At 39.3% G+C, this 16276-nt stretch overlaps 1 protein-coding gene across 1 annotated transcript; it reads right to left on the bottom strand.

The window, feature by feature from the left end:
- Positions 1 to 446: 446 nt before the first annotated feature.
- On the bottom strand, positions 447 to 15686 carry LOC309876808 (protein LEG1 homolog). Its single transcript, XM_082757542.1, has 6 exons — positions 15341 to 15686; positions 10968 to 11051; positions 6189 to 6373; positions 4930 to 5063; positions 4186 to 4424; positions 447 to 896 (listed from the first exon to the last, which is right to left on the bottom strand). The coding sequence occupies exons 1-6, from the start codon at positions 15666 to 15668 to the stop codon at positions 709 to 711; spliced, it is 1158 nt and encodes a 385-aa protein (XP_082613668.1). The 5' UTR covers positions 15669 to 15686; the 3' UTR covers positions 447 to 708.
- Between the last annotated feature and the right edge of the window lie 590 nt (positions 15687 to 16276).

The raw sequence follows: 16276 nt of genomic DNA, 5'->3' as shown, positions 1-16276 counted from the left end.
AGAAAGACTACATAATTACATAAATTGGTAGATAGATCAATGTTTTCTTGTGGTAAGTGTAACAAATCTAATAACAGAAATCTTTATTAGTCATGTAAGAACTTCTGCAGAATAAGCTATTGAATTCAGGACTTCTCAGGACTGGCTCCTGAGCACCAGGTAAGGCACTTATTTGTTACATAACATCATAGCAAGGAAATCCACTTGCATTCAAGTGTTTAATCTGAAAAGCCTGATAGGTTCAAAGTTGTTTGCAGCTGGTCTGTAAAATAACTTTGGTGAGAAACTGTCAAGGTATTGATCATAACTTCGAAGAAAAGTTTTGGGTGATCATCTGTTAGACCACAAAGGGCCTGAGTAATTACGTATCTGGTGAGATCCCTGTATATAGGGAAAAATAATATTGCTAATAATAATAAAAAAATAAAAATAAAAAAAAACAACAGTCAAACAGAATATAATTTGCCTTTATTTATTTTTTCTCCAATAATGATACATTATTTCCGAAGTCAAAAAAGTAATAAAGTCAGATATTCTGTGAGGCATTTTATTTATAAGGAAACAAGTTAAGCAAATGAGCTAATTAGGAAAATTAAGGATAAAAATATTGATTCAATATGAGAGAGATCTGCACATGGCTACTCAGGAAATCCTGCTTTAAGAATACCAAGACCAGTTTACCAGATACATAGCTGCTAAAAGATTAAATCAATCAATGTTGGAACTGCTTTTTCTCATGAAACTGCGTGTTGTCAAATCAACTCTTTTCAAATCATTATATATTCCCACTGGGTCATAATTCTGGCCAGAAGCCAAGTCTTCAATCAGTTTTCGGCCTATTTGTCTTCCTGCTTCAGTAGACATAGCCTTTTTCCAGAGCTTCAACAGCAGTCCTCCTTAGAAAGAAACACAACATGACATTGTCAAATTAACATGGAGCACACGCAGCTCACGGCACACAAGGGATAAAGTGCCTGTCTGGCAACAAACACCTACCACTCTCCTGTGGATAGTGAAATGTAGACAAAGCTGGAACATGCCAATGGGGTAATAATTGCCTACAGCTATGTAGGGAGACACAGGCCATTCATTCAGCTCAGGTTCCTTTGTATTGATAGACAACTTGGCTTGTTCCCTTGTCACCAGTGTTGCAAGTCAAAATGATTGAAGATGCATGTTAGGGTCTTGTTCTGCAATTGCACATGGCTTCATAGCTTATGAAACAATGGCCTGGTGGTTACAACCATGCTCATCACTGTTTTCACTCTAAATCTACCAAGATTTTGCCCTTCTGCCCAGCCAAGCCTCAAGCTAAAGAAGCAAATGACCCCAACATTTTCATTCAGGCAACAACCAGTTGTTCTCCATGAAGTGTGCCTGACCCACCCAGCATTAGCACCAGTATCTTTACGATGGAAACGGGCCAGAGGGGAAATCTAAGAGAAGGGAAAAAAAAAAAAAAAAAAAAAAGTCTACAAGAAAACCATGAGGAGTTTAATTATTCTCCTTATTCACCTGCAAAACATGAAGAATTGGATTCCCACCATATTTTATCAGGGAAGTGGTAAGGTAAGAAGAGAAGGAAACAACCTGTCTGTCCTCCTGACTGTCCTGGCAGCCATGGAGATCCTGCCATACTCCAGGTAGTCTTGTGAGGAGAGCAGGAGAGGTCTCAGCTAACGTGGCTGCTGACCATGCCTTCAGATACCCGTGAGGGGCAGAGCACGAACAGTAAAGCTTCTTCTGACTGTCTGTTAGCGGATAAACTTAACAGGCAGCTGTTCTGGGTTTACATGGCAAGGTCAGGGGTGGGGTGGGGTGGGGTGGGGTGGGGGGGGTGGAGCAGAAGGGTTGTCCTCTGAGAGCAGAGCCCAGCAGCTACCCCATGTTAGCTCAGAGCCAGCTCCAGACAGTTTGAAAAGGGACCTGCTGCTGGCCAGGCAGTGACACTTGTTGCATGTCAAGTAGAGCAGAAAGTGGAAACCTGCTGTGTAACAGCAGCTGGGAGAGAGGAGTTGGAAAATGTGAGAGAGTCAGCCCTGCAGACACCAAATGAGGAAGGAGGGCAGGAGGAGCTCCAGGCACCACATCAGCAGTTCCCCTGCTGCCTGTGGGGGACCCCTGCTAGAGCAGTTTGCTCCAGCAGAGAGTGACTGTGAAGGAGCAGAGGAGACGAAGTGTCAGGGACTGACCGCAGCCCCCATTACCTTGTGCTGTTTGGGAGGAAGTAACAGAAGAGGGAGGTGGATGGAGGGGCAAGTATTTTTAGTTTGCTTTTGGTTTCTCACTGCTCTAGTCTGTTATCAGTAGTCAATAAATTCCATTAATCTTCCTACTCTGAGTCTGTTTTACCTGTGACAATAATTGCTGAGTGATCTGCTTGTTCTTATCTCAACCTATGAGCTTTTTTTCATCATATTTTCTCCTCCTATCCTTTTGAGGAGGTGGAATGAGAGAGCAGCATGGTGGTGCTGAGCTGCCAATTCATATGAAATCACCATAGCAGCATCGCACTGTTTCCATATGGCTCCCTGCTAAACTGGGAGAGGCAGCTAAAGGGAAATAAAGGGTAACCAGACTGAATCAAGAAATCAAAACTCACTGTGTGCTGGACAGGGTCCTATCCTATGAATTACTGAAACCTTCTCTCTTGTGCTGAAGTTTGCAGCACCACAAGAGTACTCCACTTCTCACAGAACATATTTAAAAGTTTGAAGAATCTGTCTCTACGAAAACAACAGTATGTCACTTTTTGTCATCTGGGTGCTGTAGCAACAAGGTCTAGCTTTTCAGATCCCCTCTGAGACTGTGGATCCAGACCCACGTATAGTTAAATATAGTTTAGAGCTCCACTTCTGAGCTGCAAAGCTATCACCAGGTTGAGATAGCTTGCATTTAACTCTCAGATGAATCCAAAGCCCATTCCTTCAAGACAGTCAGGGAAATCTCCAGCCTGCAAAGCCAGTAACTCCAGATACTTTCCAGTTTATAGCTGCACCCACATGAAATATCTTAATCCCTCTCTTTCCTTCTCCCTACTGCCTTCAGCATCCATGCTTTTTATCCTCTCTCCCTCCAGTGCTGCCCTCATCTGCTCCACTGCCCTGGTTCTCTGCTCCCTGCTTCCTGCCCTGTTGGTCCTGCTTTTACTTTCTGTGCTTTCCTCCCCTCCCACTGTGGGGACACGACCTAGAGGTAGGTAAAGAAACCCTGAACTATAACATAAGCTACGAGGCACAGGACAGAGCTGTAAAGTTCCTTATTCAAACTACGAGGCAACCCTCACATTAAATGCAAGGCAAAACTCTGGGATGCTCTTTTGTAAGACTGAATAGCTTCATCAAACAGCCTTTCCCAGCTGAAAATACAGAGAGAGAGAAAATTTTCACTGAAGTGTATAGACAAAAGATCTCAAAAAAAGTGCTATGGCTCTGGATACTAGCTTTACATTGTATTTTTATATGCTGTTTTCCTTTAAAGATTCAAAATAGCTTTCCTTCATAAAGGCCAAAAACCAAAACCAACCAACCAAACAACAAAACAAAACGAAACCATCCAGCCCAGCCGTCTCTACGAATGAATTGAAACCTCGGAAGAGTGTAATTCTATGTCTCACCGCTGGATGGTGATGCAGAATTTATTTTAGATGAAGCGACTGTCTAAGAATAACTGTTTCACTGGGGGAGGTATCTTCTGTTAGACAAAAGATTGAGAAGGAAAGCAAAATAAAACAAACAACAACAACAAAACAACAGAACACTTGCTGACACAAAACGTTGTTTGTGATATTTTCTCCATTTTTTGTAATGAATTCAACTGATCTAGTAAGTTCATTTACATTTTTAACGGTTCCAAATTTAAATGATGAAATGCAAGCTAGTGTTTGTTTGTAAACTTTATGTGCAAATTAGAGAGAAAAAAAAGTAAGGTCATTTGCTCCAATATATGATGCCTTTGTCTCATGTGAAATCCTTACCACATACCATCAGTGCTATTCCATTGATGCATTTATTCTCTGGTGCATTGTTTACTTGTGGCTGTATTTTTAGCTGTACTGTTTTATCTCCAGGAAGTGATTATATTATATAGAAAATCACTGCATTCATGTGGAGGAAGCTATTGAAACAAAGAACAAGACAAAGTGCATATGGACTACAGATACCATGTGAGAGGTGGGGCTCTTACCTGTTAATTTATTTGCTTTGTGGAGTGCTCTCATTGAGAGCAGGACTCTGTTTTGCTGTGGACTGAAGCCACTGATGGATGGCAAGACATCCCCTTCAACAAGCATCCTCTGAGGCAAGAAAAGCTGGAAGTTGTTTGTGGTTTGTAAATCTGTACAGAAATGTGTGGCTGCAATGAAATCTACAGCATTAGCCCAGTCTTCACCAAAATTTGCTTCTGGATCAGGGAGATATCTTAAGCTGAAATAAATCAAAATAAAAATGTAACAGATAATTGAAATCCACCATAGAACACAGTAGTTTATCATTTATCCCAAACGTGTTTTGTTCATTATAAAATCCTGAGTGGTCTTGGTGTCACAGTGACTTAAAGTCTCTTTCAGAACTTTACACCTAATTTCTCTTGGCATCACTGCCTCTGGCCAGGTTAGACACTGCTTCTGGCTCAGGTCCTGGCTCCCAGAGAGGAATCACCATCTTTTTGTTAGCCCATAGCCTGCCTGCCCTTTGCAGCTTGAGGCACAGGGGCTTCATGTCTCAGTGGATATCCCACACTCCTACAGAGTGGATGAGCAGAGCCTAAAGGGCATCATCTCTCACCCATTATCTTGCACACCAAGGGCATGGAAGGGTAGAGCCTAAAGAGTGGAAGCCCAAAACCTCATAGAGTCTTTGTTCAGACATTATCCTTACAAACAGTCATGGGGGTGGGAAGGTCCCCTGGCCAGCTCTCTGATTCCCATACCTGTCCTGGAACTTGGGCAGTGCGTAGGCAATGGAGGCAACGTGTGCCTTCCACATGTAATGGAGAGCGTCATCCAGTATGAAAGAGGAGAACGTTTCAGGGCCCACAGCTTTTTGCTCTGTAAACTGCAGATACTACAACAGCAGGGAGGGGAAAAGGCAGAGAAATGAGAAGGTGATTCAAACCCAATAAATTTTTCAGATTTATGTACAGATCACACAAAAGAGTAAGTTCACAACATAAGGAAAACTGTTTTTGAGTAGTTAGCATGTGTTGCTTTTACTTTGTAAGTAATTGTAATATCTGACCTAGGAAGAAAAGGATGATTAATATAGATTTATAAAGTGAATTAATGTTCCCACTGAAGTTAAAGGGATTTGCCATTCTTCAACTTCAATAGAGTGTTTTTCCCACATAATATAGGCATTCTGTCAGAATTCAGTGGACTTGTGTATCTGAGTCTATCTGACTTGTGTATCTGAAGCTTCCATGCTATTGGATTCCTTTAAAAATTGTTTGTACTCTTTCAGCTGCAACTGCTGCAGGTTTTCAAAAAAATAAGAATATGAGTATTAATGGTTATCATTATGGCTATTTGAGAAGTAGATTGTTTATAATGACCTCATAAACATACTGTTTACAATAAAGAATCTGAAGAAAACAAATCCAGTCTTGCTCTGAAAACCTCACCCTCTGCTCACAGCTGTCAAGAGGAACTTACAGTTCTAAGTTTCTGATTGTTATCTACTACTTGACTACTAACAAAGACATTGAATAAAGAAGTCTATCTTTAAAAGTAGTTATTAAATCTATGAAATAAGAAATACTGATATCTTTGGGATTAGAGAGCAACTGAATAAGGAGGAAAAAGAGTATGTACTTGCATAAATAAATACGCTACTCAGTGAAGTTTCAGAACTTCAGGTTTAGTTGTTCAGAAGAATAAATGAGCCTTACAAAATCAACACGAGGCCATTTCTCAAGGGTAATGTTCTATCTTGAATGCTAATGTTAGCAATTTAACATGCTAATATTAAGACTACAAGTATAACTGTTAATGAAACAGTCTCTGAGGACAGACACCAAAATAATTGTGTCACTCTATGTCATGCTTTTCCACTTTTCTATTTCTTACTTTTTTATCAAGCTGTTATTGAAAGCAAATCAAGCTCCCTAAATCTTAATAATAATACTTCTAAAGTAATATTCTGATATCATCTCTTACAAAACATGAAAAGTAAAAAAGTAAAATTGTTTACTTCAAAATAGGCCTTCCACTTATCCATGAGTTCAGGAATGCGAGAACGGCAGTCAGCAACACTATAGCAGAAATCATCTCTTCGTTCCTCTGGTGGCAGTAATTCTATCTCATATGGTACCTCTCGAAAGAGGCCAGCTTCCACTGCCCCCAGAAAGGGTATGACGGCCAAGTAGTAATTCATACCTGTAATGATAATTAAAAATGCAGAGGCACTACCCACTAGCAATGAAAAGTTCCCACACAGAGAAATGGAATCTCTCCAGCACCAAATGTGGTCATTTCAAATTGCCATTGCTATGTTCAGCAGTGAGATAGAAGTTTGTGCTGAAATGCACTAGTGATAATATCTGTATTGATTCTGATATGATTTGCAATATTGATTTATATATTGCCCATTTATAGTCTTGCATGAGCTGAAAGTGTTCTATACTTTGCAGAAATTGAAAAACTAAAAGTAAAATTAGATCTTTATAGGTTACCATGGATAGAACATTAAAAGCCTTTGAAATGCTAGTTGCAAACTGAGCAGAGAAAATGATGATCAGGGTGAAAGATGAAGAGATCCTCCAACATGGCATCACAAGTATTGCTTTCATAAAAAAACCTCTGTATACATCCTAAGAATATAAGAAAGGAAAAGGCAAGTCCTAGCAATATTTTCCTGGAAACTGATTTTATTTTTAAAAGAGACATTTAATTCATTGAAAACTTATTGGAAATGACCTCAGTTGATTTGGTATGATTTATTTTAGGATGATGGCTTCCTGTGGTCTGATCTATAAGTTAGAGCAGTCAGTTCCAGTATGTAGAAAACCCAGATTCAGTTCCTGCCTGTGCTGGACCACATCTCCTGTGAGAGTGCCCATACAGATATTTGATGATCTTCATTTAGGAAGAAATTTTTAAATTCTTGCCTTAATTGCATCCTTCTCTGTAGAAATAAATTTTAATGACTTTCAGTGAAGAACAGGCTAAAGCCTGGATATCTTCCCTCCTGGGTGGGTAGCTCTGAGCCATTGAGCTGAGAAGTCATTTGCTCATGCTTAAGTAGCAGTGTGACAAGGACGGTCTCACACACCTTGGGGCATATTAAATACAGATTTCTGGTTTAAGCTCATTCCTGGCTTGGTATGACTATGCATGCCAGACAGGGTCACCCTGAAGGCCAACCAAAAACACGTACATCCTCAGAGCAGTAAGAGGCATTTCTATGCAGTCTGAAACACTTTTTGTGTGTTGCTGCTGCAATATGGTAAATCAAGACTGAGTTTATACATTTTCTGGAGGCAACAAAAGTGGTATCATGCAGAATTGCAGTGTTTAGAAGTAAGTTAAGAGCTGGAATGCGATTTTTGTTCCAGGAAGGTCCTCCACTTGTACAGGGCTATGCCATGACCCTTCATACTTGTCACTGTGTGGGACACCTTCCACCAGAGTACCTAGTCTGCCTCAGAGATGAGAAATTGAATTTAGCAGTTGGATTGAGTATCACAGTGAGCTTTGATTTTACTCTAAATTTATGTTTTACATTTACTCTGTGCTCATACTTTTGATCACATGAAGATACGTACATTTAATTGCTGGTTCACGAACAGAAGCTTCATTCAAAGAGCCTCTACAATAAAGCACTGGCATGGAGGGAAGGGACAGAGCTTGCCTGCAGGTCTTGTGGAAAGGGGGACTTGTGGCAGGACAGCAGGAAAGCAGAGGGAGCAATGGACAGAAGTGATGGAGAGAAAATGTGTGAGATGAAAAGGAGGGGACAGCCTTCCCTTTCTAATGAAGGGAAAGAATATTCAAATATTTAAAAAAAAAAAAAAAAGTTTTACATAATTTTATTACATTTATTTATAATTACTGATTATAAGCTATAGGTCAGGCTTTTTCTTTTTTTCCTTCTGTCCTACCTGCCAGTTCCATTTCTGAAAAAAAAAAAAAAAAAAAAAAAGTAGGTAATCTTTCCAAAAGAGTCAGAGTTCCAGTCTCAGAAAAACAAAAACAACAGCAAAAATCAACAAACGAACAACAACAAAAAAAAAAAAAAAAAAAAAAAACAGATCTTAAAATTATCAGATCAGATAAAAAGGAAATTTTATTATTTAAAATTATTAAAGAATGTGTTAATTCAGCTTTTCTATAATGGAAATAAAACCATCATTCTATTTAGACCATTTGGAATATATTAGATTGGGTGCAGGCAAGTTATTTAAATATTTCTGTTTTATCAAATGAGAAAATGTAATTGTTATTTATGTTGTTTTTTTGTTTTTTTTATGGGCTCATAAAAGTCCATACTCTGTGAAAATCTGTGTAAGCATTTTTTGAGAACTCTATTTCCACATAGCACACTGGCTGTAAATAGAGCAGAGGGGAATAAACTACACATGTGGCCTCTTCTTGCAGATAACCAGTGATAGAACAAGAGAGAATGGCCTCAAGTTGTACCAGGGGAGATTTAGGTTGGAAATTAGGAGAATTTTTTTCTCAGAAAGAGTAGTCAGGCATTAAAATGTGTTGCCCAGGGAGGTGGTGGAATCACCGTCCCTGAGGGTGTTTTAAGGAAAGGTTGAATGTGATACTTAGGGACATGGTTTAGTGGGTGACATTGGTAATAGGAGGATGGTTTGACCACATGATCTCGAAGGTCTTTTCCAACATTAATGATTCTATGTGTACTTAGAATCATAGAATGTTTTGCATTGGAAAAGACCTTAAACATGATCTAGCTCCAACCCCACTGGCAGGGGGCAGGAACAATTCCCACCAGACCAGGTTGCTCAGAGTCTCATCCAATCTGGCCTTGAACGTTTCCAGGGATGGGACATTCACAGCTTCTCTGGGCAACCTGTTCCAGTGCCTCACCAGCCTCTGAGTAAAGAATATCTACCTAATATCTAAGCTAAATCTTCCCTCTTTTACTTTAAAACCTTTACTCCTTGTCCTATCACCATGCTCAGTGACAAAGAGTCCCTCCCCAGCTTTCCTGTAGGCCCCATTTAGGCACAGGAAGGCCACCATAAGGTCTTCCTGGAACCTTTTCTTCTCCAAGACAAACAACCCTAACTCCCTCAGCCTGTTTTCATCGAAGAGGTGCTCCAGCCCCTTGATCATCTTCACGGCCCTCCTCTGAACTTGCCCTAATAAGTCCATGTCCTTCTTGTGCTGGGGGCCCCAGGGCTGAATGCAGTGCTCCAGGCAGGGTCTCACAAGAGCAGAGTAGAGGGGGAGAATCACCTCCCTTGGCCTGCTGGCCATGCTTCAGTTGACACAGCCCAGGGTATGGTTGGCTGTCTGGGCTGTAAGCACACATTACTGGCTCATATTGAGCTTCTCATCCACCAACACACCCAGATCCTTTTCCTCAGGGCTGCTCTCAATACTTGCACTTGAGACAAAGAACATTGTAGTATTAGAGTCTTTTCTATTGATGCTTAAAGTGTTACTCATTGGGCTGTCCTACAGAACAATAAATGGTTACCTTTGACTTACGTGACACATTCCAGATCACATCCTTTTCTGTTCTGCAAAGTTCTTAGCTAGACATGAATACAACTATTCTTTCATTTCTATTTAAATAACTGGTTACAGTTTGCTGTGCCACACACCATAATTTCTCCCATGATACTTTCAGAGGATGCAGTATACCTACCTTTACATCCCACATAAGAGTAAGGTGCTCTGCCACATCTACCAATAGAGGTGCCAATACCACTGATTTAGTGAGCACTTTGGCTGAGTTAGCTCACAGCTATTCCTTCAGTAACATTTGTTGCTTTGTTTTTTATTGGCATTGCCTTACGCAAAGGTGTTTCCAAATATAATTTGATCTCACTATCACTGCTTCCTACTATGTCTAATATTTTCTTATGTGCAATGGAAAGACCCATTTTTAGTTACACCTATGGTAGACATTTTTACAAATCAAATTCTTGTGTGTCTCATGCTAAGAAAAAACCCACAGACTATCAAAAACAATTAGTTGATCTCCTCAGTTCAACCTATGAATTGACAGGGGCAACCTATGAATTAACAGAATTATCAGAACAACCCTGGGATTTTGGATGTCGTTTTTTTTTTTTTTTTTTTTTTTTTTTTTTTTTTTTAAATCTAGATGTACATTTTCAGACATGTTGAGGAAAACATTGAGAGTGTCAGTGACATTGATGTTGGAAAGTCAGATCTTTACATTTTCTCTCTCTGTCTTCAATTTGTTTCTACTTACTGGAATAACAAAATAATAATAATAATAATAATAATACGATTTAAGCCTACTAGAAGTCCAAAGCCAATATTAAAGTGAATAGAAATTATCCTGCAGCTTATGTATGCCAAATCAAAGTGATAACTGCTTTTGCTGGGTATTTCAGGGTCCACTGGAAAAAATGTTGTCACTGTGATGAAGATAGCAAAGTTATTTGGACATTGTGGACAAAACATCTCCCTTTCTTTTATTCTCTATAGCCTACCAAACCACAAAGATACCTGGTTGGCATTCTCACACTAAGTTTTAGTTTGAAGAATTAGCATTTAAACTGAAGAAATCTGCTCAGGAGTGATTGAAAAAGGTAATTTCTACAAGTGCCTACAAATACAGATACCCATCATGGTGTTTCCCACATTTTCACTCATATTTTGCTGCAAGTTTTCATCGAAGAACTGTGTAGCACTGCAATCACTTTGTAGTAGAGAAGTCCAAGAGGAAGAAAGACTCTGAATTGCCTTCTAGGACACTAATCATATTTTGAGTAACAGTGTAATAGCATACATGTATACTTACAGGACCACCAGCTTCTTACAGATATGCACAGGTCTCCATCTTCATAGCCACAGGAAGTCACACTGGAAGGATCTGCTAGTCTGCCTGAATAAAATGAAAGAATGCACCAAATATTTCTCATCCTTTTTTACATGAGAAATCCCACTGAGAGGGAAAAAAAAAAAATCTGTACCAGTAAAGCGTGCAAAATTTTGCTCAGAGAGGCAGAACAATTACTGCTGTTCTGCTTTATAAAATACTGTTGGTACAGTATTTGAATTTCTCAGTCAATATTTCACAGAATGCCTAGTAATTTGACTATGTTTTACGTTTCACATTGTAAAATTCACTGTAAATGTATTCTGAGAGTTTATGGAACTGTCTGAAACTAGGACATGATTTTTTATAGAGATATAAATATGAATGTGCATACGGACATAAATACACGCATAGCTGATGCATCATTTTCAGTAGCTGCAAGGCTGCTAGTGCAGGAGAGCTGTTTAATGAGGAGAATAGCACAAATTAAAAGTGCTAGTAATTGTGTCACCTAATTGGGTTGTGTGGTACAGAATTCCTTCCAGTTTAATGATGCATACAAACATTGCCTTCCTGTTAAGCTAAGCATGCAAACATTGTTGTATCTGATTAGCAGAGTTTTCAAGCATCTGTGCCATAACAAACACGCAAGACATTTCACAGTTTTCTGTGACAGCACGTAAGGTGTATTTTACTTTGAGCACATGACATAGAGGAATTCCTTAAAACACTTGGATATGTCCTTCATGTGCTGAGTAGTCAGGTAGGGAGTCAGGAAAATTGCTTTAAGTACATGATGTGAACTTGTCATGGTCAGCCTCAATGACTTGAGCAATTCCAGAAACTCTCAACCCCTATCCTGCAAAGCACTTACTTTCTGACAAGTCAGCTGAATACAGACATTGTCACTTCTGTCAGATCAGAAGTGAAGTTCATCGTATTCTTTAAAAGACAAAACAAATTTTCTTTGAGGTACCTGATGTGTTTTGCTCAAAGAGAAAATGGAATCATGAACCATCTGTATTAAGATTATCCTAATTATCCTCTCCATCTGACTGGACAGAGGGTGTGTGTTGAGGCATACTAGCAACTGAAGCCCATGCCTTTCAGTAGCAGAACATCAAGAGCAAGCAGGAACTTGCAATGGAGAAGAATACAGTTCAATGTGATTATTTTTTTTAATTTTTTTTTTTTTAAGAGTTACAGAAAGACTTGATCTTTTGTTTCTTTATTTCTTTTGGGCAAGGCCATATTTCCACACAGGCAATCACTAGGCATCAGTAGTTCACTAGTGTGCAAAGAAGTTGAATGGAGAAAGACAAAGGTAAAGGAAAAAAATGTTTCAGAAGAATTATACATGAAATTTACCAAAGATCATTAATTAACCTGGGCATTTTGGGAAAATAGAGTCCTGGAAAGTATTGGTGATAATTATGGGATATGTCTGAATTGCTTGCATCTTGAAGCACTAACTATACTTCCAGGTCTACACTCCAGGTTTGTCCTCTCCGTTCCCCCTTATTTCTTGTGTTTAACATGATTATTTCAGTCTTCATGTATATCCAAGCTATCCCAATCTTTCTTTGTATATTGACAGTACCTCCCAGCTGTACATCATTAGCAAGTTTGTGCATGATTTCTCATTAGCAGGATTTCCTTGCTATTTTTTTGTAACAAGATTGTTAACAGAAAAAAAATAAAGGAGAAGTTGTTCTCAAGAACGATAACTGAAGAACTCTGAGTGTATCCTTCACTTTGCTGTAAACGTCCCTTAGCAACACTTATCATTAAACTCTCCTTTAGGTGTTCCATTGTCAGATTTACAATTTCCTTTTTCTGTTTTATTTTGGAGAGTGTTACTAACAACTTTCATTCAATGTTTTGATTCTATAGAGGAAGGAAATACATTTCTAGACTTGGGTGAAACATCAATTATATCATAAAAGAAAATACCCTGTTAGTCTAGAAGAATCCATTTTAGATTAGCATAAACTAATCTATCCATTTTTATATTTAGCCCCATGTCTTTTTAAAATTATTTTCGTTATGCTTATTCCAATGTCTTACCTACTGTTAAGGTAAGAATAAGAATATTTGTGCTGTTTTTCCTTCTTCTTCAGTACAGGTAGTACTTTTCCTGCTCTTCAGACATTTTAGAACCTGAAACTTTCTTAAAATCCTTGCTCCTGGATTTGTACTTCAGTATGACAATTCCTTCAAGTGGGAGTACCCAATTTCCTCAGTTTGTGTAGGCAGGACTCTTTCAGTTTGTCTCCATCTCCAAAGTAATGATTTCTGTCTCCATAGTCTCATTCTTATCAGCTATTTTGGCTTGCCCATCAAGACATCCTGCCTTGCAAACACTGTGTCTCCCATAAACTTGGGCAAATTAACGATTTCATTTTATGCCCATGTATGGTCATTACAAATATTAGTACCACTCTTACTAAAGTAGTAGCTTCACTTGTTCTTTAAGAATTATATAGAACCATATCCATTAAAAAATGTTTTCTCAGCCATATAACCTTCATGACCAGGCAGAATAGTTAATGCAACATATTTCAGTGGTTCTTGCGGAAATCTGTTCTCCCACACCATGAATTTATTTCCTCCTTTTAATTGCCCAAGCTTGTTATGTTGATATACAAATCCTTCAGTCTTTCTTCACTAATCTCACCCTATCTGGATTAGGCTTAAATATTTGGTAACTTTACTACTATTCACACCAAAATTTAAACCTTTCATTTCCCCTTATCTGTCTATACTTCTTACATTTCTTTCCATAAACCACTTTCTAGTTGTGTAATATTTCTCCTACTATTTTTTCCCTCCATTTGTTCATGTAATTTCAAAAATTTATCTCCTTGTCTATGGACTAATTATATGACAGTAAGTCTTTACCTGTCTGTGTAACCAGGTGCAAATCTTTCTCTCTCCCATCCTGTCCCTCATCTCTATTTGGGAACTGTCACTGCAACCAGGCACAGCTTCACTTTGCAGATGAGGCCACACTACATAACCAGATTGTTTCCAGCAGTTCCCCACTCAAGTGTAGATTCTGCATCCAGGCACCTTTGTCTCTGCCACTCATTGGATCAACTCTCCTGCTGCATCAGCCATCCTCTTCAACTTCTCTTTCTTTTCCTGCTTAAAACCCAACCAAATTCTCCTTGCTGCTCTCTGTTTTCCAGCTAGTTTCCTGCTCAGATTTTGCTTGCTCTACCTCTTTTTCCTCATTTTGACTTAGTAGTTAATTTTCCATTAAGTGCAATTAAATGCTGGCAGCCTTTCTTCACCACCAGCTACAATGCCTCTGTTTTCTTCCAGGTGAACATACACCTTCAGTAAAACCAGGACCTCAAGAAACTATAGAGCACAACCCATAAAACAAAAAAAAAAAAAAGATCAGGCATTTGCTTACACATGGCAAGAAAGAATTTACCACCAGGCACCAGTTTCTACAAACAACACTGCCTATTATTCCCTTCTTCCCACCTTCCCTAGTTGCTAGAACAAAGCAAGGCAACATCGGCTTTGTGTGGAAGGTTTCAGTGCATGCTGCTTGCCTGTGAAGCAACGTGGAAGAACAAGTTCACTAACAAAGCCTTTGATAAGATATTGCAGCTTAAGCCTCAAAGGACCTTTTACACATGTTTCTGTCTCTGCTTTCCCAGCATGGCCAACTAGAGAACAAGTATGATTGCCCAAAAAACCAACCTGCTTAAATAAATAAATAAATAAATAAATTACTTTTTGGAAAAAAAAATATATATATATATATTTATTTTAAAATGTATCAAGGCTGCTTCTAATCTGATCAAATAAGGCACAGAGGGAGAAAAATCTTGGTGGGAGAGGCAGGCTTTCAACAGTATGTATTAGAAATTAAACTCAAACCACCAGCAAAAGATCATAACATTAGCAGCCAAAGAAAGCCTATCAGTTAACAATATATGAAGAGTACTGCAGAGCACGGACCCGAATACCTACCTGCAACAAGCTGGAAAGACTGGGAATATGTTTTCAAAGATTTTTGGATACCTGAAGTACTGCCCTCTTCATTTGAGATGCTAGTGTTTCTAAACCACAGTCCCTCTGGATTCTGATCAGTTCTATGTTTAATAATATCCTTTCTTATTAGAAAATCCAATAGATATTATAATAATAGATATTAAGGGTTGCTTTCATTGAGAATTTCTCCTTCAAACCACCAGCTTAGCACTGTATGTAAAAAATTACAATATGATGCTACAGGAGGCTTGCAAGGTAGAAACCTTGGGAAAAAACGACCCCCTCCCCAAAGTGGGTCTGGTAAACAGTTAGCTGTTCTAGCCACTTAAGGACACAGTTCATACCTGTACGGAATTGCCACCCATGCTGCAATGGTAGTCCCCAGAGAATATTGCCAAAATTTTGGGATCCAAAGTTGGTAAAATATTTGGCTGAAGAATTTAGCAAGCTCTTATACACTCCCAGTCGTTCCCGATAGTTCCAAGGATCAATGACAATTTTGTTGCCCTTAACTGGGAAATTCAGCAGGTTTTCAGGGACAATGTCCCACAGCGGGGGATAGACCTGTTCTCCAGTAGCATCTTTGTCATTCTGTGCTGCTGCAGCAGTTGCTGGATTCAGGGTAACAGTTGCTATGAGAAGAAGAGCACATATGCCACCATAGGTCTGCATTGTGGAGGTTTGTGACCCAGGTGTTTGTGGCTGCAGGGCTTTTATCATGAAAGGTGAGGGCTGGGCAAAAAGGATGACTCAGACTGCAGAGGTCTCCTGTCTCCCTTCCTTCTTTCCTGTGACCCTGACCTGGCATTTCCAGGTGAGCAAGCTGTGAGTAATGCTTCTGCCTCTGTCCTCTTGGTGAGGTGTGGGGTGCAAGAGCAGACGTTTAAGGGGGATCAGCCTGACAAGAAATGTATGCCCACAGTTTATACCCACCCTTCTGAAAGACAGCCATGCTGCAGTACTGCTTTGCCCAGTAGTATTATGAAACTTTCTGTCCCTGTTATTTTTGCTAATTGCCATCTTCCCCTTTCTCTGCCTAGTTCCTCCAGGTAAAGCTCAGGCAGCAGTATCAAAGAGCTCACCCCTAAATCAGACATAGGGTTGAGTGACTCCAAATGAGGTGCTTTGAGGAGGGTCTGGGTGCCTACCAAGGAGCAGCAGTGGCATAAGCCAGGTGCTGCCTTTGATATCTTTATATTTTGGTCTTGGGACAACTTTCCATGGCCGATGTGAAATGCTGTAAGTTCCTAGCTGATGTCTAGCAACTGGCTACCTGTATT

This window comes from Aythya marila (genome assembly GCF_965140915.1).
Source record: "Aythya marila genome assembly, chromosome: 3".
NCBI lineage: Eukaryota > Metazoa > Chordata > Aves > Anseriformes > Anatidae > Aythya > Aythya marila.
The sequence above is the reverse complement of the archived record's forward strand: the minus strand, read 5'-3'. Positions and strand labels throughout refer to the sequence as shown.